This window comes from Lepisma saccharinum, chromosome 23 (genome assembly GCF_977018435.1).
Source record: "Lepisma saccharinum chromosome 23, izLepSacc3.1, whole genome shotgun sequence".
Lineage (NCBI taxonomy): Eukaryota > Metazoa > Arthropoda > Insecta > Zygentoma > Lepismatidae > Lepisma > Lepisma saccharinum.
In genome coordinates, this window is record NC_139251.1 from 6234249 (window position 1) to 6257012 (window position 22764).

Here is a 22764-nt window from a genome sequence, read left to right on the forward strand (position 1 = left end):
AACTAGTTTTTATTTGTATTGCAGTTGTTTCCTGCAGTTCCATTTCTCGCCGCTGGATGGTGGCAAATTCACGATGGCGCTATCTGAAGCTCATAAAGATTTTTTGTGTGTTACATTATAATAAAACAAAGAGTGCTACAGATTCACCCTAATGATATGATCGTTTAACCTCTCCTCTATCCGATAATGCTTTAATAATAATTATAATTAAATTTATTTAGAGGGAGCGAATAACATTGCGATAGTTGCTTGCTTAGGGATACCAGACGTCTTCTTTTACCTTGACGTGTCCTCTTTTTCGGGTCCTAAAAATCGTCCTGACGAGTTTTCAGGAAAATGGGGAAATGTCCTCTTTTAGGGAAACTAACAAAATTTTGTATTTGTAAATAATTGTTAATATTGTTTCCGTGATCAGTTTCAATGTAAGGGAATATAAAACTGTCAATTACAATCACAAAATAAATAAACTTTTCTTCCAACAAATAAAAATTGTCTCTTCTGTTGAGTCGCCGCTCCGTGCGATGTTTTACGAAATGTAAAAATGTAATATTTTGTGAAGATTGTCATCTGGTAAGAGATTTCTGTGAATCGACTTTCCCTCAACATCCCATGTTTCATGTTCTCACATAAAAGTAATCTACGATCCTTAGGGTAAATGGTAGTAAAGAATTTTGGGAAATTTACATTAGCTTATAAGTTGACTAATATTAAAGTGACGTAAATACATCCATCGATTATCTGTTATTTCTTGTCAAGGTACTGTTGAATGCAACGAGGATGAGTTCCAGTGCAGCAACAGGAGATGCATCTCGAGGTATACGCTCTGCAATGGGAACAACGACTGCGGCGATGGAAGCGACGAAGACGTCGAAATGTGCTGTGAGTTCCAATTCTCTAACAACATTCTCAAGTTTTCTAAGTTGAGTTCCTCTGTTTCGAAAATATTTCAAAGCACACTTGCAGAATGTTTTTCTCAGTGTGGCCAGAGGAAGATTTCATATCTTGCCCTTCAATCATAAAAACTTTTATTATTATTATTATTATCATTATGTTATCGCTATTATTAGGTCTATAATAATCATTATTATTGTTAAGTGTATTTATGCATAATATGCTCTCATCACTGATCGATAGCGAATATTTCACTAGAGCTATTGGATACAAAGTTCCCAATTACATATAACATGACACAAAATTCCTTAATCTCAGTAAATAGGAACAATTGTGGTGAACTAATTAAAACACTAATAAATCAAATACTTGATGTGTGCTGATTAATCGTAATAACTGGACGTTGTTAAGTATCTGGCCGTTGATCTGTCCAGTATTATTTAATTAATTATTAAAGAAATAGCTGAAGGTGTTGCAAATTTTATCCTTGCACTTGTGTGAGTTGTATGTCGCTTAGTGGTGCTTCAGGTTGTATACTGTGCTCAGCACTTAACATAAACTATTACTATTATTATTATTATTATACTTTACAAATCATAAAATTCAAATTGAATTGACAATACTTTGCGCAGCATACAAGTTCAGACTTAATTGAACTTAAATGAACATTTCTCAGATATCTCGAGGGGGAGGGGGAGGGCAAGTGCTCCTGCCCGCTCTTACGGGCGCTCCTGTACTTGTATATTGTAAATCCATCAACGAAAATTCCTTTTCATATAATTTTTAGCCCTATAAATAACCTTTTTGGTTAGCAATATGAAGGATAGGCTTTAAAAGTAATGTTGATAATGTTGAGATAGACGTGAAAGAAATCGGTAAGGATGAATAAGATCGGAATGATCTTGCCCTCTTGCCCTGGATAGAGACAGACAGTTGAAAAGGGTTTATGAATGCTAGCGAGTTATTAGGTAACTAGGCTTTAAGAGTTTTCCATTGCTGGTGGTGGGGGGTTGAGTCTCGTTTAACCAATAAATGCAGCGTGTACCCGCACAGAATATTAAAAGCATGGAGCGTTTGTGTTCACATTAGAGTTATCACTTTCAACTGTTGACGTTATTGTTTGCTTTACATTACCACGTTTGGATTATGTCCTCCTTAGGATAACACAAAATCAATATAATCTTCAGAATAATACAAAACTTTTAAAGATTATCATGCGTGAGGAAAACGGTAATGTAATTAAATATTTAAAAGGTCTATGATTTCCCTTTGGAGATCTACAAAGAAGTGAATGCAATTATAAATTACACAAGTATGCATTTTGAAACTTTTAATCTGCTTCACTGCAAGTAAGAACTGATTTACATAAACTTATGTGTGCTGAATTCAGATCTGCTTTCAGTTTTCTCCTATCACGTCATTTTATTTTGTAATATCGTTTTAAAATTAATGTACATTACACAAGTTTGGAGTATTTTCAATGAAACTGAAGTATTACAACAAGTCATGGGAATTAATATTTTATACAAGTTTTGTCATTGGTGTCAGTGCACCATCATAAAAAGAAGTTCATAGAGTGTGAGTGAACCCTAACAGATCAAACAGAAGCTATTTTGCTCCGTTTCACTGAGCTTCTACTGTAATTGACAGAAGTATCTCTCTTGAGGCACCAGCAGTAATCAGCCATCATCGCCTCATTCCACCGCCCTTGATATCTTGTTTCCATGGTTCTGATATCTTTGTGGAATCTTTCTCCTTGCTCATCACTTTTTGCACCAAGATTCTCAGGGAAGTAATCAATATGGCTATTCAAGAAATGCAACTTAACACTCATTCTGCACCCTAACAATTTCAAGTTTTGTAGCATTTCGTCAACAATCTGTTCGTAGTTTTCTGATTTCTTGTTGCCCAGAAAGTTTTCACATACACTTTTGAATGACATCCACGCTGATTTTTTCACTTCATTCATGCACTTAGGGAAATGTTGGTCTTTCATAAAAATGAGTATCTGTGGGTCATCAAATACACCTGCCTGAATTTTGGCTTCAGATTTATTTTAAAACTTTGACCTCCGATATTGAAGGATATTGCTTTCCTGGCTTAGACTTGTTACGAATTGCTTCATGATGCCTAACTTGATATGGAGTGGAGGAAGGGCAGCTTTATCTCTAGGAATCAAAGATTCACTCACAACATTTTTTGTCCTGGTATAAGATCAGTACGTTTTGGCCAGTGTCTTCTCGTCCAGTGTTCATTTCGTGCTCTGCTATCCCAGAAACACATAAAGTAGGGATACTTAGTAAAACCAGTTTGTTGACCAAGAACAATTGTTAACACTTTTAAATCAGAGCAAACAATACAGTTATGCTCGTTGTACTTTATCTTTTCCAACATGAACCTCAAGGTTATGTACGTTTCCTTCAAAACTACTGAATATCCTACAGGTATCGAGAGCAACAAGTTGCCGTTATGAGGCAGTACTGCTTTCATGATCCTCACCGAACTGTCAACAAATAACCTCCAATCAGCAGCATTATACTCGACTCCAAGGGCTTCAATCAAACCTACCACGTTATTGCAGTACACCAGTTTATCCACCTTTGAAAAAAACTGTACAAGTTCATTTTCTCTATGTCTGTACCAAGCAAACGTAGTTACCGGAGCAAGTAAATTATTTTCTTTGAGTCGCGATCCAAGAAGTTCAGAACTAATTTTGGGTAATTACAGGTCTCTAACTAAATTGTTTAACTCACCTTGTGTGAACAGACGAGGAGAAGAAGGTCCACTTGTTTGAAATGAAGGATCATGTTCGTGTTCAGAAGTCTCTTCTGATTCACCACTGTTATCCTCCAGCTGCGTAGGTGCAGGGATTGGCAGTTCATCACTGTGTGGAAGGGGGCGGATGGCTGATCTAAGATTGGGATATTTCACGGATTTCTTGTTCTTCCTGTTTATTCCTTGCACGTTACATAAACAGAAGTAACAATAACTTGGGTGATCTCGAGGTTCCAACCACACCATTGGACAACCAAACTGCAGTGAAGCGTGTTTCCCTTTCACCCACTGATTCATGTTTACTGAACACGTACTACATATGTAATGAGGTGCCCACGCTTTGTCTTGATCGCTTAGACGAACACCAAAATATGCCAAGTAGGCCTTTTTGTAGAAAGAAGTAATATTTCTCCTCTGTGTTGGCAACATATAACTTCCACAAGTGTAACAGAAACTATCGGGATGATTTCTACATGCCCGGTGAGACATTTTTCAGCACCACTTCACACTACAATCTCAAATCTAGGTTTCCTGGATAAGCTCACACACAAACACATATAGACCACCTGAAAGCAGTTAAATCCAAGACAGAAAAACAGTTCAACAAGTGAGAAGCATTTCCCAAACGAAACTAACAAACGCCAGTGAAGAAATGAGTATTTTCTTCACGTGCATTTTGAAACAATAGGTAGACATTGTTTTATCAGAAATACTTGGGCATTGTTGGAAGCCAATATCAGGGCATTATTGAAAGTCAATATCAGGCCATTGTTGGACGCCAAGTTTCTTAAAACAAGATTAAAATTAACTTCAAATTACTTAAGTAGATATATCCTAACTAATTGTCTTATACTAGCAAAAAGGCGGTTTTGTTAGAAATTTGAAAAAGCGTAAAAAGAAAGAAAAAAGAAAAAAAGAAAAAATCCTGACGTGATGAGAAGGAACAAAATGTCATTTATGTCATCACTGACGGTAAGCTTTCTGAAAATGTAATTACTTTCGCTGAAGCATACTTGTGTATCGATTGATTTTTTTAAAAAAAATTGAATGAAAATCCCAAATTTTGAGACATTTTCAAAGGTTTAAATAAATGTAGTGGGGAAATACACGTTAAAAACATAACTTTTCCTGCAACAAAATATTGTCAAAAATATACATTTTATTACGTAATAATGATAAAATAAAACCACAGAAACGTGTATAGGACAAACAATTTGTATAGCCCAAGATATTACTAAAATTGATGAAATGTCAGTTGTAACAAGATACGTCAATATTAAACCTGAAGAAAATATTCTAATAGGGGAGACATGTTTTGGATTTATTGAAGTTTCAGACGAAATAACTGGAAGCTATTTCCATGGTTCCATCCACGAATCGATGTATGCATTCTCAACCAACCAGACAACAGCGGTGGCGCCGAGAGTTACAACGTCACCTCGTTCTACAGGCTGCTGTGTTTCTTATGGCGCTGGATTGGTCGCTTCCCCGCTCCTTGCTTCCCTTGGCAGCATGAAGAGCGCCCGCCGTAAGACTGCACAAGAGCCACTGACCGGTCTAGAACCAGATATGTTATTCTCCAACCCCCTCAATTACATAATAATCGCATCATAATGTAATTAAATTACGTTAGATGGAATGTTTTATACATATATTCATTGAACGTTTAAATTTGAAATATTATACATTTCTTTCTTTAAGTTTGCTCTCTAAGATAATAATTTTTGCCTTATAAATTGCAGACATAAGTCACTTACATTCAGGTTAGTTTCTTTTATACATTTGATTTGATTTTGATTAATTGAGTTGGTGCTTTAAGTCCACATTATGCACAGGAAAGCTATTCGGGACAGGACCTACAGTTTAACGTGAGATCCGAACCACAATGTGCCTGCACCGTGTATCGAACCCAGGATCTCTTTACATTTGAGCTCTGATTCTGGTAACACATGTAAATGTCCAAACAACAATTATGTAATGTTCTAACGCTACAAATTTCTCAATGATATATTTGTTACAGAGCCGTAACACAATTGTTGTAATTCATTTGCAGCTTCCCGTAACTGCTCAAGCTACGAGTTCCAGTGCAACAACGGGAGGTGCGTATATCAAGGCCTGACGTGCAATGGAAGAGACGACTGTGGGGACGCAAGCGACGAGGCTGCTGACATTTGTTGTAAGTCTTCATTTCTAGCTTTTACATGACGGCTGAACACATTGTTTAGCTGTAGGGTCATTCTACATCAAATGAACGCAATGAAAAATAAGATATTGTCAAACACCATCTCAGATTTCGATGAAACTTGGTGTACACTCTTTACTTATGGTTGAAAGAAACCCCCTAAAAATGTTCACTCTATCTCAAACGGTTTTATTTTACAGCTCTTCGAAATGTCATTAAATCTGTGTTATCTGTCACTCTTGAGACCCTCGACACCAGATAGCCTTGCTCACAATTAATTTTATTTCTCCTTAACCAATGATAAGATCTCTTTCAAATTTTATACAGAGCTCAATTAAATAATGGAGATTTCAGAAAAAAGTATACATCAGCACAGAAAAAGTTTTATAAAAGCCTCAAAAAAGGACTAATAATGGCCTATTTTTTGTGATGGAAAAACTAGGTTAGGATAAACGGAATTTTCAGCATGTGGGCTTGATGGAACTAAGTGTGTTTGATGTTGAAAATCATTACAAAGACATGTTCTTTCTCTACAAACAATGAAATTTGTATTTCTTTACCCTTGTACTGAAAATTTACGTTTTTTGGACACTGTGGAAATTTTCCCGGTCAATTAATATGAAATGGTCCACCACTGATCGCACGACCATTTATTATTATTATTTTTTTTTGTAACACCTATGCAAAGGTAGTTCAAAACATGCATTATTTTTCTAAAACTTGATTTCGTTTCAATATTGCATCCATTCTGTTTCATGACTTGCGGCATTTTTGGCCTTTGTAGACAGTTGTACGAAAGATGATAGAAAGTTTCGGTAAAAAACATTGTTTTCAGTACACTTAAAGAAAAAATTTATTTTCCTTATCTTTTTTCACCATCTCTAATGCAAATGGCTGATATTTAGGGCCAAAACTGATATTCAATTTTGTTTGTTTTTGTTTTCTTAATAGGGAAGTAATGGAATATCAGAGCTATATTTTGTAGAGGACACAAATTTGCCCCTTCTTTTAACTAAACCTGTATTTGCATTCCGAAGCAGTGCTTCGGTAGCTTACCTTGTATGCACGCTACTGATATCACACATACGATTATCAACGATAATAATTGTCTACATATAATTAACTTACTCTTATTCATAATTTTTACCAGTTCATTCTTTCTATTTGTTGTTCCAATTTACATTGGTTATAATATAAGCCTCTTTTTAAATTAAACTTTTCTTTCTTGTGATTTAGGTTCACCAATCAATGGTCAAGAATCAACATATTCAGGTACGTGCGCTACTAATTCCTTTGTACAATACGTTTACTTAGAGCCCAACCCTGTGGCCGAGTGGTTAGCACATCGCGCTGCGACGCCAAGGGTCCCGGGTTCGAATCCCGGTCGGGCTTGGTTGTTTGTGAATGTCCATTCATCAATTTCATCATTTCATCACTCATCCCCATCTTCACAAATTAGCAAAGACGCACAAAACGCGAAGTAAAATAAACTAACTCAATCAATCAATCAAATGTTTACTTAGAAATTAGAATATGCAATATTTTAATGAATATGAATTGTGATGAGCAGCGGTAGGTGTAGCCAGCCTCCGTTGTATTTAGAATATTGCCCTACTGCATCAGGCTTCAGTTATAGCTCTTGTCCAGTCTTATGGCGGGCAGTCTACATGCTGGCAAGGGAAGTGGAGAGCGGGGAAGCTACCAAGCTACCCGTTGTGCGCAGTACTTACTCCCGCGACTTCGTAACTTCCGGCGCCACAGCTGTTCTCTGGTTGGTCTGCTGCAAATTCCCATGACAGCATTAGGTCTCCCGCCGGAAGACTAGACGAAAGTTATAGAAGCAGACAAGAGACTTAACTTAGATTGAATTGTTATACCCTGTCGCAGCTAGCTGTGGAGCAAGGCCGCGCATAGAGTCAGAGAAGCGAGGGAAATCGAGTTGCCAAAGCGAAGCAGTACACGCTGCTAGGAAGGCAATCGCTCTCACCCACTCCACGCAATTCCGTTCCTCTCACGTGTTCATTGGTGGAGCCGTCTCGAATCACTACTTGCGCAGAGACTTGTTTTCATTTGTCTGCTCCACAGTTAACTGGGACAGAGTATAGTCTCGAGGTTCGGTTTCACTGACACTCTTATCTTTGTTTCACATGTTTTAAAATAAAATACTCTTTCGAAATGTATAATAGACTAAATTTGGAGCCGAATCTCCACTTGAAAGTTTCAAGTGCACAACCAGAAATCAAGAAACTGTGTCAGACTATGCAGGGACATCCTTCTCACTAGAACCTTTGAGAATTTACAATAAAAACTTCAAAATTGTGCTTCACAGTTTCTTTACAAATTTAATTTTATACTTACTTTTTTCAGTATCTCTGGAAAAATGTATGAAAATTAAAGTTTTTCTTATGTACTTCTTAGCATACACGTTTCACATTTTAATTTTTACTCCTAATTATTAAGATTGTAAACGTAGGAACACCCAATAAAATAATAAACGTAGGATTCTAATGTTTATTATAGTTCACCATCCTTCCACACACACACAGCCTGAATGCCATTTTGCTCCATTGCAGAAACCGCCTACAACATTTTAAAAACGCCCCACCAATCAGAGAGCCAAAAAATTCCCCAAAACACAATATTCGGAGAAAACCTATTGCGCGGGCACATTAGATGTTTAGTTACGACTGAAGGGTACAACGAGGAAAAAAAGTTTGAGAACCGCTGGTCTAAGGCCTTTTCTTCCTGTTCTCATTATACATGAAGAATCAGCAAATTATCAATGTTCAGCTAGGTGACATGAAGTTTAGACAATTTAGTTTTAGACTTCTGAGGAGAGTAACAGTACTCTCATTATTTCTTTTTGCAGAAAATGAAAAATGCCAGAGCTCGGAGTTCGCATGTGCAAATGGTGAATGCGTTCTCTGCCGATTTCGCTGCGACGGATATGACGACTGCGGCGACAGAAGTGACGAGAGTCCAAAAATGTGCGGTGAGTAATTCTGTCGGCAAAAACATAATTTAAAAATCGCGTCAAAATAAGTGTCGAATCTTTCGTGTTTACAATCATACTTTTAGATGTTTTTTTATTTCGCTTGTGCACACATTCTATTACATTAAATTTAAGCGTAAGTGTGTGTTTACATGTTTGCATTGTGCTACCAACTGCAATATGTTATATATAGAGCTCGATTTGGTTATTTCTATTATATACACACAGGGCATACAGGGTTATTCAATAGTCACACATGAATTCATTGTTTTTATTATTTTTTCAACTATATTTCTACATTCATCATATTAAAAATTATTTATACACATTCATTGCATATTATATGTAACTTACAAGTTGAAATTTGTTTTATTTATTATGTAATAACAAAATAATATTGTTGCATTGCAATATTACTGATTACCTATTTTGAGAGACGAATTATGAAGGAAAACGTAACAATTTATATAATTTTATTTCGAATTTACTAATGATGTTAATTTGCATAACATTAGCAAATTCAATAATCTACTTCTTCACAAAAGAGATGAACAGGCGTGGAATGAAATACTTCTCCTCACAAGATTAGTGGTATTAAGGCTGTATTGGGATAAGTATTTTTATCCATGACTGTACATTCTGTTTCGTAGTTTCATCCTGCACAATAGATTGAGGAAAAAGAAGAAGCAATAATAGATTCATCTTCATAAGATGATTTCATTATCAATGTTCAATGACTCCTCAGCAACATGATCTTCTGAGCCCTGAGAATGAAACGCTCTTCCCAGGTCTTTTCTTTCTCATCACTTGATTCAGCAAGCCATCCTGGGAACTGCTGGTGTTCATTCGTAACGAACATCAGGTTTTAAAGTGCATTTAACCAGGAATTGTAGCAGCAATAAGTGAATGAAGTCCAATAAAATAATTATCGAAGAATGAAAACAGATAGCAGTGATACAGCACGAATTCAGTGTACATAGAAAAAAAAATGTTTGCAGGAAATGATTTTCGCGGTCGCCAAACACGGACCGTCATCAAAATGATGTGACTGCGTAGACTTGCAGTAATGCCATAACCTATAAGTGGTACCATCTGGCCATAGACACTGCAAATGACAGCTACGCAAGATCAGAGAGTATCATCATTATCTGCGCCTGAAAATCTTACAATTATACAATAAGGGGAGCGTTGCGCTCACACATATGCCTGTGGAAAGTTAAAAATGTATGTAATTTTTTTCTATCTTCATTTATATCAAGACCATGAATATTATAATAATGAAAGGTAGATGAATTTGTGCAACAAGAAATGCTCAGATAGTATGTGGAGGAAAGAATTTGACAATATTGAACGAAGACAATATGCAAGAAAAATGTTACGAGAACGAAGAGTAACTATTTATATTATTCAGCAGTCATATTTATTCCCATGTTTGACTGTTGTGTTGACTTCCATTAAGCTCTCAAATACGGCATTCAGCTCAGGAAATGAGATACAGCAAAACAAGGATTATTCGGTTTATTTTTCTTGTAGAATAAGAAAATAGAAATATAAAATCTCATAAGAGGAAACGTTACAAATGGCTGTTAAATGAATGTTGTCGTTGTGATTGTACAACTGTTTTAACACAGTTACATCGTCAAAGTTATTATGCGTCGATATTTTTATTTCTGCAGTCTTGGAACTTTAATGAAAGGTAAGGATTAGACAAAGGCCAGGGTCTCACCTTTCTCAATCTTTTCCAGTAAGGCACAGTGGAAATTTTCCGCTCCACATATTTCAGCACTGAAAGTTGCTCGTTTAACAACTCACGTTGGCTTCTAATTTAAACATTACTCCTGACGAAAAGGAAAAATTGTGTTGAATAAGCACAATATTATTTTTAGTCTCTCCTTAAACTTCTTCCCAATAAACAACACTGCCTCTACCCACGTACCTCAACGAGTTAGAACCAGCTGTGGTGGGAGGGGGGAAGATGAAGACCAATCTTTCAAAGCAGCTACTCTGAAGGGAGCTTGGCACTGCACTTTCATCGTAATGGATTATACCAAAATAATAATAAAAGAAATAAAAATACAGCAACACCAGACAGAGCGATGTCAGTTGAACCGCAAAAACCGCGATCTGTTACTGCGTGAGACGTTCCACGTTCATCTTTACTTCGTTGAAGAAAAAATCTGTATAAAATCGGTTTCTCAATGTGAATTGACAACGATAATGGTTTTTAGGAACAGCTAAAAAAAGAGATTCAAAACAAGGCTATTGTTACCAATGCTAAGAAAAGTTGTTTCACAAAATTGATAAGAACGTTTTTTTGGAACATTTTTAAAATTTTAAGATAAAGAATTGTGTTTGAAACCTTCTTGCCTGAACTGTACTAAAATTTCGTCACGATCGGACAACCCGTTTTCTAATTATAGAATTTCAAAAAGAGGGATGGTTTGCAAAAAAAAATGCACTTTTTTGTTCTCACGACGATTAAAAATAGAAGTAATACTCGAAGGAAGAAATAGTACAGATTGACGAAGAATTAAAAAGGCTAAAATTTAATTTAACTCGTTTTTCCATAGATCTACTGGTTAATTTTTAATAGGAGTATCCATAATTTTTAATCCGACAATAAATTATTCACTCTTGTAAATTCACCTCCCAGGACTCGTGCGCCAAACAAGCAAAGTTTAACCTTAAATTCCAGGTCTACTCTCATTATAATAATATTTTATATTTGTGACAGAGAAGTGCTTCTGATGTTAATATGTTTCTATTGTAGGAGAGCCACCAGCCCTTACTACTTCATCTGATTATATAGGTAAGTTTAATATTGTTATATATTAAACACGTAAATTATAATCTTCTCATGTGGATTTGACGTCTAACTAGTAAGTAAAATTAATTTTAAAATTATAGGTTTCGAGAAGTAACTTAAACAAAATCATTGACGGTGTTTGAATTTATTTTTCTGGGCAGTTCATGAAATATGATATAGAGACAGGATTTTAAATGGAATTCTTTTTTTAAATTTTGAACAAGGATCATGAAATAATTAACAAAAGTGTTGATAATTATCTTCCAGCAACAAGATTACATGGTTTTGACTTTCCTTTTTCCTATTTAGGCCACATTCCCTTCTTTCCCTTTTTATGAAATATCTTCCTTGGTCCTTTAACCTTACCTTCCCTCCATGAATGTTGAGATTAGTTGCAGCGATTGTTGCAACGATCGATGCGATCTGGGCTTAAGCAGTAACAAACGCATTATAAGCGACACGCATGTGGAGTTAAAAATTTACTTATCTGCTAGATTTAGACTTTCATTGTGAAGTTTTTACAATAGTTTAAACCTAACTCTGTGACAGTGACGACAGTATTGAGTGCAAATGAAATTGCGAAGCCAGGTAATAATGGCAGCAAGCTATGGAATGCGGTAAGTTGTCTTAAAAAAAATTTCATTGAAACAGATGAAAAAGAACTACATCTTACTTGTGCACGGTTTCTAGTACCCAATACGTAGTATTTTTGGTTTGTCAGAAATTATTGCCAAATTTTAGACTGTATAATTTACCAATATATCTTGGAATTATGAATTAACTTATTAACTTAATGGTGTCGAGAATTACAGAAATAAATCTTTGCAGTCGTAAAATTCCTTGCAGTTTCTGTTAAATTAGATTTGGGCTAGCAAGAACAAATGCTATTAGTAATGAGATTTGTAAATTTGTGAAGTAGAGAACGTTCTTGGATATTGATGCGAAAATCGTATTTATGATAATCTCTTCTCGCCCTTGGATCTACTTACAGTAGAGAAAATATACATTTTCACCTGGAAATAATTGCAACACAAATGTTTTCTGTGCCAGATTGGATGGTATAGTAAATAATATTAAAAATCCGCCATCCAAATGGTTGGGAAAAATCCTCCATCTTGGAAAATGGTGGCAAAACTTCAATTTAAAAAATAAAAAAAATAACACCTCGAAAACGGTGCATTGTACGCAAGACATGAAGTTAGCCAAAATGACAACAGAAAATTTGCTAAATTATGTTTCTTATTTGATAGAGCTACCATAAATCTTAATTGAATTAGAAACATTCAAATATTTTCTTTAATTTCTAAATTTAGCGCAAAAGTTGGTTCCTGACACAAAGAACAGCGATATGCAAGAAACTATGTAATGTGTGTAAATGTCACTGAACCAAATTCATAGCTTATGATTTCCTCTAGAGATCATGCTCTGCTTCTTCTGCATCAAGGCCAACTCCTGTGCTACAAGTGAACGTCTGTATATAGAGGAAAGGATGAAATTTAACATGTTAGCACCATCTATCTACGAAAATTCTGCAAAGTAACCGGTTTAGAATCGTATTTTACCGTATGATATCAATGTATTGACAGTGGCGACGATTAGGGATGAGGGGATGGGGAGCAGTCCCCAACTCCCCCATACACACTTTTTGCCCCCGCACTGTGGTATCTTAATTCTAAGAATTATCTACCAGTGGATTTGACCCAACTTCATCTCCCGGATTTCCATTTTCAATACGATTCTTTCTAATTGCAGCCAGTAGAAAGTAAACTATCCTTGCTCCTCCCCAACTCCTGCTCAGTTAAGACACCTAATCGCCGCTACTGTGTGCATACATTTTTAAACAACAAAAACAACATGTAAGTAACAAACGCCGGGTGAACGAAACTCTGCAGAAAACAATGTATTACGTTCTCACTAATATCATATTCGCCTGGCTACGACACCAGGGGTCGCTGATTCGAATCCTGGCCTGATCATTGATGTTTGTTGAGTGTCCATTTATCAATTTCATCATATCATCACTCATTCCTATTTTCGCAAATTAGCCAAAAGTGACACAAAAAGCGAAATAAAATAAAGCAAATTAATCAATCAATGAATCAACAAATATCATATGAAATGAAACAAGTAAATTTAGGAAAAACCCATGATTCTGCCTAAAACTCCATATCTCCTCAACCCCTGATTCTAAAGGCACAAAACAAAAACCAATCTCTAGAGGAAATCATAAGCTATGAATCTGGTCCAGTGACATTTAGACACACATTACATAGTTTCTTACATATCGCTGTTCTTTGTGTCAGGAACCAACTTTTGCGCTAAATTTAGAAATTATAGAAAATATTTGAATGTTTCTAATTCAATTAAGATTTGTGGTAGCTCTATCAAACAAGAAACATAATTTAGCAAATTTTCTGTTGTCATTTTGGTTAACTTCACGTCTTGCGTACAATGCACCGTTTTCGAGATGTTATTTTTTTAAAAATTTTTAAGTTGAATTTTTGCCTCCATTTTCCAAGATGGCGGATTATTTTCAAACATTTGGATGGCGGATTTTTAATATATTATTCACTATACAATTCCGCACAATTGGGCACAAAAAAACGTTTGTGTTGCAATTATTTCCTGGTTAGACCGTTTTTCTTGTTCGTTTCCTCTACTGTTAGAAACAAAGGAATAACTGGAATGAAAAAATAAATTTGTATAGAAAATGTAGACCAAGCTATGCATCTCATGTATTTTTGGCATGTTTAAAAGAAAAGTATTGTAAACAATTTGTTTTAAACGTTTAAAACAGATGGTTTAGTTATTTCACAAATGTTTAGAACTGGGTTTTCCAAACTTTTGTGTCTGAGGCCCCCTCAGCTTATCGCAAGCATGTTTGAGGACCCCGTAGCCACAGCATATAATACTTAATTCAGTAAATAAAAGAAAGAATTTTGTAATGTTACCATGTTTGATTTTATTCTTATAATATAGGCCTGATATTTACTTTCCTTTAATCTTTTTAAAGTTTAATTAAACTTCAATTACATAATCATACTTCCTAAATGCATAAAAATTATAAAGCAATGTGACACTTGGCTAATAAATATAACAGTCTGGATCCTGAAAGTTACTTGAGAAAATTCACTTGGTACAGTTTTTGGATCAATGTGACGGATGGTGCTGTTTTCCAGAGACGAAGCGTTGTAGGTCTGGTTCAAGCGTAGTCACTCGAAGCCGAAGATCAGCCTCTACATTAGCTCTGTTTCTGTGTTTCGATTTGATTTGTGTGAGAGCAGAAATGGTACACTCACACAGGTATGTTGTCGTGAAAGGCATTAAACGCAGTATTGGCTTTCTAGAAATGGCGGTGTATGACGTGCATGAATCCAGAAATCGATCAGAGGCAGGACTGCGTGTTAGTAGACATGTCAGGTTCCTAAACGCGAATGGGATCGGAATAACAAAGAATAACTTATAATTCTTTTGTTGTGATTTGATTGGTACTTTTACCTCCATGTTGAGGCCTTGATTAGATATTCTGCACTGAGTCAGGGGTATCTGGTAGTACATGTCAACAAGTTTGGTTGAAATAGCCAAGTCAAAACCTTCACTCAAAATGTTTTCTTTTTTTATTTTGTTAAGGTCCCTGAGCAATCCTGTTTTCGGGATAACGTGTTCACTTGTAAAGTGGTGTTTGCAATTCGCTATGGTATCTTCAAATTGAGAAATTTGCATGAACTTGCATAGTTGTACCATAATTGTCATGAATTGTATAATAAACGCTTGATTTAGATGCGTGCTTTTATTTGTTAAATTTCGTAATTTGGACAGCAATTCCTGCTGATTACGTGCCAATGTCTTTGAATAGTTGTTATAAGCACAGAACACATCGTGGATTTGATGCTGGAAAATTGATATTTTGGAAAAATATGTGATTGGCTTTTAATTGAAGCTGCATGCCTGTTATTGTTTGATTAATTTGTTTCGCATTTTGAAACAATGGGTCAATCTGCTTTGTTGTGGCAAATCACAACACTAGCTCGCCATTGTGCTAACAAAGCCTAATATGGATCGCTTCTGTTTAGAGGACTGGTTTTGTCTGGAAAAAAGGGAAATGCGATTGAACAAACGAGCGTTTAAGTTCTGCAGTTGAATGGATAACACAGCTCGGTGTAGAGTTGTCTTGAGTCACATAACACGTTGTGCAAGGAAGAGGAAAGTTGTTGGGGTTTTGGAATATCAATGGAGATGTAATAATGCAAAGGGTTCGTGTGGTCGTAAGTAATTGTGCCGGGAAGTTCCTTGAAATACAGCCCCGATGAGATTTTTAATTGCTGGGAGGCTCGCCCAGTTGTAAAGGTACAGGCGAGGAAGAAGAGAAGAATGGCACCCATTTCGTTTCCGTAGTGTTCTGCAAAGATGGTAAAATCGTATGTTAGTTTAGTTAGCATTGTGGGATGTGTTGTTGCAAAATAATTAACTTTCACTGATATATCCTTTACTTATTTAATAGTGATTAACTTATGAACTCGTTGTAATGAATGAATAAGTAGCACTAAAACAAGCACAAGTTTATGCACTATTGACATTTGTGCATAATGTTAGTGTTGTTAATATTAATGTTATCATTTCTCACTTTTTGCTTTTTTTTTTTTGTTATTGTTATTGAATAATAGTTCGAAACGAGAAGAATCGGGTATACCTGAGCAAGCAATTCTAGTTTCCTATCATGAATGCGCTTCTCTATTTATGCTTTATGAGCTTTGTTATATTCTTTAGCCGAGACTGTGTCATACACACAGCAATTGTAGGCTGTCAGCAGATCTACTGACCCCGTGAAGTGCTGATCTTCATTCGATTGATGAGTTTGCTTGATTCTATGCTTTTACATACGTGGTTGCCAAAAACACACGAATTCTGTGGAATAAGCAAGTACGTGATGCACGCTGTTTCACGTGATTCATATGAATTGCTCTTAAGAAATAATTCGTCGTGCTTTCTATGTTATTTGTTTTATATCTTGCGCGAGTGTGAAAATTACTGATTCTTATAGCCAAGCTACGCTCGGAAATGTTTACTTGTTCTTTTCGTTTCGAGATTTTGGTTTGTGAGAAAGAAAATAAATCTTTTAACACTGGATAGGTTGTGCTGTTGCTTATTTTCGTTTATATTGGAACAACTGCAGCGGTTAACGTATGGGGTTAGCTGTGGGGTCTTCCTGTAATATTTTCATTATGTTACCAAAGTAAGTGTCTCATTTTTGTGCAGAAACCATGTCAAAAGACTCCGCTTGGATGTAAAATTCCTGGCTCGCCACGTCTTCGCTATCGGAATGAACTTCATCTCCGCGGTTAGCCTGATTTATCGGTTGGTGACTTAAGAAGTAGGACAGTGCATTATTAGCCGATGAAATATGCGGAATATCAAACTCGTACTCTTGAAAAAAATGGCCTTCCTCGCCAGAAAAAAATTCTCCGCTTTGCTTGTTTACCTAAAAGTTTTTAGCAAGTATTGCGCTGCTGTGATCTCGAGTGTGAAAACGTCATATTTCTTCTCAGCGTCTGTAAGACAGCAACTACAATATGCCATTAAGAAACGCATACCGTCTTTTTCTTCCTGGAGAAGCGCTCCAGCCATTAAAACGTACGACGTTTTCACAAAATTAGTTTTTCTTTCTTGAATCGTAGCATTTAAGAACTGGCGCAGTTTTTATCATTGATTTTAACTTATTAAAAGCTTCTTTTGTGAATTTATGTTAATTAGAATTTAACGTTCGTTTTTAGAAAGCGAAATAAGCAGTCCGCGGGTACATGGAAACTAGTGTTGCTCACGGGACGGGACATGTCCCGTCTCGTCTCGTGTCCCGTCTCGAAAACGAGACGAGACACGAGACGGGACAAGCCTTTTGAAATTCGAGACGGGACGAGACGGAATGCCTTTCTCGTCTCGTTTTCGAGACGAGACACGAGACGGGACGGGACGGGACGGCTTTTGAAAAGTCTCGTCTCGTCTCGAATGTCTCGAAAAAATAAAAGCAAAATATTTTATCAGTTGCAAATACTTGTTTGCTTGGAATAAAGTATTTCAATTAGAAACGTTGGTAAGCGTGTATTAAGTCAAAACAAGACTGTTCTAGAGAGAGTAATGAATGAATTGAATACCTAAACTTATTTTCTATACTCTTTCGAATCACAACGTTACTCCCCGTTTTTTTTTCAATTTATTCCAGGTTAATAACTTTATGTTACGATAGTACTCCAGATACTAATACAATTCTGAATAACATCAAGAAAAGGGCAGGTAGAGAAGGTGGAAGGAGGGGCCAAAAGATCGTGGAATATCTGCGTCCGAGGTTTATCTTGTAAAAATAGTCTCAGCTTTATAGGTTGGAAAGATAAACGGACCGAAGAATAGGGTTTATTATTATTATTATTTAATTTTTACATCAAAGGGTGTACAAGTGAAGTTATTAGGATGTAGGAAAAACATTGTAGGAAACATGGCAGTACAAATTGATAAGGAGTTGTTGGAAAAGTTTTTAAGGAGTCCAATATATTAGCAAGACTAAGAGAAGGAGATGATTAGGGCAAAATAATCCTGCATTATCCCACTACGAACAGCTGAGAGCTAAAGAGGAGGAGAAAATACGGGAAATTTGGAAAGAAGTAATTTGGTGATTTTAGTGTTTACAGGGAACCATGACAAGATTTTGCCACATGATTATTTGCACGGATTGCGAAATTATTAGAATGTTATGGAAATTTCGGAAATGTCTTGGTTCAGAAAATTCTTGTTGTTTCCCTCAGGCAATCTACAGGTGGTTGGATTCGATTTCTTTACGTCCGTTTGAAGATTATTTCCAATGCTTTTTATTTATTTATTTATTTCTTATTTAAGGAGAATACTATTCCTTGGATTGTAATAACGAAATACCGAGTCTGATATAGGATAGATTTCAAATAAAGAAGAGCGCAGAGTTCTGTATAATCGCCGTAGAAGGAAACGTTGTTCTACGAGGGGACTCCTCGATGGTGCAGTGTTAGCGTCGTCGCCTTGTAATCAAGGGGTCCCGGGTTTGATACCCGGTGAAGGCACATAGTGATTTGAATCCCACTTTAAACTGTGGGTCCAGTCCCGATTAGCCTTTCTGTAAATCAGATGAAGGAATGTGTAGCTGTTACTTTAATTCTGTGAATCTAGCCTTCAAAAAAATTTCACAAAGTAGTTTTATCAAATTTCAGACGGAAGCTGACAGCAATGTCAGGGTGGCGGGAGCCTGTTTATGGCCAGGGTGTATTCCGAGACTATTTTTCGCAGTTCCCCACTGACAGAGGTTTCGCTTTGAACAATGGACACCGTTGCTTCAGGGGGCAATCACCAAACATAGGGGCTAGGTTGACCTGCAGTAGCGGGTAACTGCCATAAATCCAGGCCTGAAGTAGGAATGAAGGTTGATGCAAAGGAGGGGCAATAAAAATTATGTAATTTGGTTTGCTTGCTGACGACGTCTTGCAGGAAAAACTGAAAAGGAAAACGGCAGACTCTGAATGAAAGAGGGACAGTGAACACAAGTTCTTTGTATTATTTGCCGACACACAAGCTTCCATTTCGAAGGTGAGGCTATCTGCAGCGAAGTTATTAGAAGGTTGGAAGCAGTAACGACACCAGAGGGGGGCAGGGGGACGCCCCATGTCAGACACTTCGCCCCCCCCGGCCCCCCAACTGAAGTTAATGAAATATCGAATAATAGGAGAGTTCATTTATAAGAGTATGACGATTTTCACCTTTTCAAAGTATGTATTCTGCATGATATCACTTTCCTGCTTATAATACCAACTTGATTAACAAATATTAATTTGTTTAGTGTATATATATTTGGTCTAGGAATTAATTAGTGCGGTTGTTACGCACACATTGAAGCTTAAGTTCAAACACAAAATACATAAATACCTTAAGAAAAATATTCTCCATCGTGAGCCACCACTTTCGCCCATCTGTCAGGCAAGTTACGGATTCCGTGGCGAAAGAAGTCCTCATCCTTTGAAGCGATCCAGTCAGAGACCCATTTTTCGATATCTTCTGAAGATGTGAACCGCTGTCCAATCAAATCGTTATTCATGCAATCGAACAAGTAGTAGTCCGAAGGAGCAACGTCTGGTGAATATGGCGGGTGGGATAAAACTTCCCATCCGACATTTTCTAAATAGGTTTTGACCGGTTTTGCGACATGTGGGCGAGCGTTATCATGTTGAAAATTAAGTTTATCATGTCTGTTCTCCCATTCTGGTCGTTTCCTGGCCAGAGCTTGCTTCAAACGCATTAATTGTCGTCGATAACGTTCTCCATTAATAGTTTCACCCAGTTGCAGCAGCTCATAGTACACCACACCTTTCATATCCCACCATATGCACAGCATAACCTTTGCACAGTGAATATCTCGTTTCGGTTGTGATGGACCTGGTTTACCTGGCTTCACCCAGGCCTTTTTTCGTTTCGGGTTCTCGTAATGGATCCACTTCTCATCGCCAGTAACAATGCGATGCAAAAACCCCTTTCTTTTCTGTCTTTGAAGCAGCAATTCGCAAATGGTTTTTCGCCTTTCAACATCTCTGTCTTTCAATTCATGTGGAACCCAATGTGACATCTTTTGAATCATTCCCATGGCTTTGAGGCATTTGGAAACTGTTGTTTGATCAACGCCTAATGCTTCTGCAAGTTCTTCCTGCGTTTGACATGAATCCTGATCGAGCAATGCTCTCAATTCTTCGTCTTCAAATTTTTTTGGCTGTCCAGGTCGTTCTTGGTCTTCCAGGCCAAAATCACCACTTCTAAACCGTGCAAACCACTTCTGACACGTTCGCTCAGCTAGCGCATGGTCACCATACACTTCCACCAAAATACGATGACTTTCGGTAGCACTTTTCTGCATGTTAAAGTAATGAAGCAGAACACGCCGCAAAAACACTTTATCTGACCCGAACTGCGCCATGTTCAGTTGATTACAAAATGCTGTTGTTGACGCGTCAATCAACTGCCCTATACTATGAACGATGCGGGCTGACAGGAGTTTTCAACGCATGTGTGGATACACGGAACTGTGGGACGATATGCTCGTTATGCCATCTTTTGTCCAGGGGCACGAATTAATTCCTAGACCAAATATATAGAGCTATGTGTATGTGACTTTCGTTCAAGATTCGAGCGCCGACCCGGGCATAGGTGATTTCTCATTCATTTATGTCCTGTAATAGCCGAGATTAACCTAAGTTTTACCCAGTCTTAAGAACTGCGGAAAAGTGTTGAATGTGGATGGTTTTAAAACATCACGAATATTTTCAGGACCACAAGACATCATCTGTAGTACGGGCAAATTATTCTAATCGTGGTCGTTAGTGACAACGCTAATTATGAAAAGACATTCAAAGTTGATTCAAGATTTGGTTGGGTGGTTAATTTGGTGTTTTAAGTCCACTTCATGCACAGTAAGGCTAATCGGGACTGGACCTACAGTTTAAAGTGCCTCCCCTGGGTATCGAACCTGGGACCAAAGGTGATCGAAGAAAAACCAACACTAAATGTCAGTTGTGGATTCATCGCGGTTTCTTACTATTCAGGGACTTGAATTTCGAGATGATGAGTCTGAGGAAACCTTAACAAAGGGAATTTCTTCGATACTCTTGAAGCTAATGAGGGGATATTATTTGGAAATGTATTGAACGTGAGCCTTAAAATGCAAATTACACTTAAAATTCGATTCAAAACATATCGCTGGCAGGTAAAAGAACGCTTATTAGGATTTGCCACTCTTCAATCATTAGATGCAGGTTCGCTCTTTCTCGTACATATCAAAATCGAAGAACTTCTTCCCACGAACTCCATAAGTGCCTGTAATTGGATAGCACAGACATACTTTGGAATCATGAGCGTCCGGAAGGGGGGGGGCAAGGGGGGGGCGCGGCCCCCCTGGAAAATGAATGTGTACTTAAAAATTATATATTTCATATATAATTTTATTTCAATCACAGTAATTTATGTTAATTATTATAAATTCGTTGAAGAAACATGATAATTTCAGACTGAAATAGTGTTTTTTGAGAGGGCATCACTATTTTGGAGGAAAATATATTTCCTTTGCCCCCCCTGGAAAAAATTACCTTGCTTGCCCCTCCCTGGAAAAAATCCTGCGGACGTCCATGTTTGGAATGGTAGAGTATGAGTAAGTAATGCCAGGGTCAGAATATTTCTTGAATTATGAGATAACTGAAACCTTTGTCTGATTTTTTATCCTGTGATAACATTTCCCTGAAAGGTGAAACACAAATTTTGACCAAAACTCTTCAGCGTTACGAAGATGGTTGTCCTTAAAATCTTTGAAAAGGCTTGCTCGAAACAGGATGCTGGATGCAAACTGCCTCATTTGGCTGTTCTTGCAATTGAGAAGAAATGTCAAGTCCTGGACGTACCAAGGGTGGGCAATGAGTTCTCCAAAGCACATAGAGCAGAATTCTCCTGCAGGAGAATTGCACTTCACTAAGTGCCTCACATTGTTTCTAATACTTAAGAAGATTAATTTCTTCCAACGTAACGTTTATTTTCCAAGAAAATTAAACTCTTCGAAGCATTTTTTCGTCATTTATATTATTATCTTATAACTTAAATATTTATATCAGTAGTTTCATCTCAAGAAAGACGATGAATTATAAAATTATGAATGTCTTTCAATACTGAAATAGGCTACTAGAGACAACACAACTTACCAATAAAAAATAATTAAAGTCTTTATGAAAACGAATCATGTGGAGATAAACTCGTAATCAAGAAATAAATTTAGGCAGTAAACGTCAACTCTAAATAAAAGACGACACAAAACACCATACATGAATATAATAATAATAATTATAATAATTATTATTATTATTATTATTATTCTAAGTATTACTATATATGTATATATGTGTATTGTTTTCGGGCGTTTTAATGTGACTGCCCCCTTAAAATATTTTGTTGCCAGCCTTCCGCTCCCCCCTCAGTCACATTTCCCTGGCGCCGTCACTGGTTGGAAGTAAATTGATTAGTCGAGGAAAGTAACATTAGCTGTTGACAGTGTTGCACCAAAGGACGTGATATGTG

At 36.8% G+C, this 22764-nt stretch overlaps 1 protein-coding gene across 1 annotated transcript in view; it reads left to right on the forward strand.

The window, feature by feature from the left end:
- Positions 1–22764, forward strand: part of LOC145977863 (uncharacterized) — a 263309-nt gene that overhangs the window by 113214 nt on the left and 127331 nt on the right. The window contains exons 8-12 of the mRNA XM_083110188.1: positions 757–879; positions 5720–5842; positions 7085–7120; positions 8718–8840; positions 11611–11649. Coding sequence (XP_082966314.1) covers positions 757–879; positions 5720–5842; positions 7085–7120; positions 8718–8840; positions 11611–11649 — 444 coding nt within the window. The remainder of the gene's footprint in view (positions 1–756; positions 880–5719; positions 5843–7084; positions 7121–8717; positions 8841–11610; positions 11650–22764) is intronic.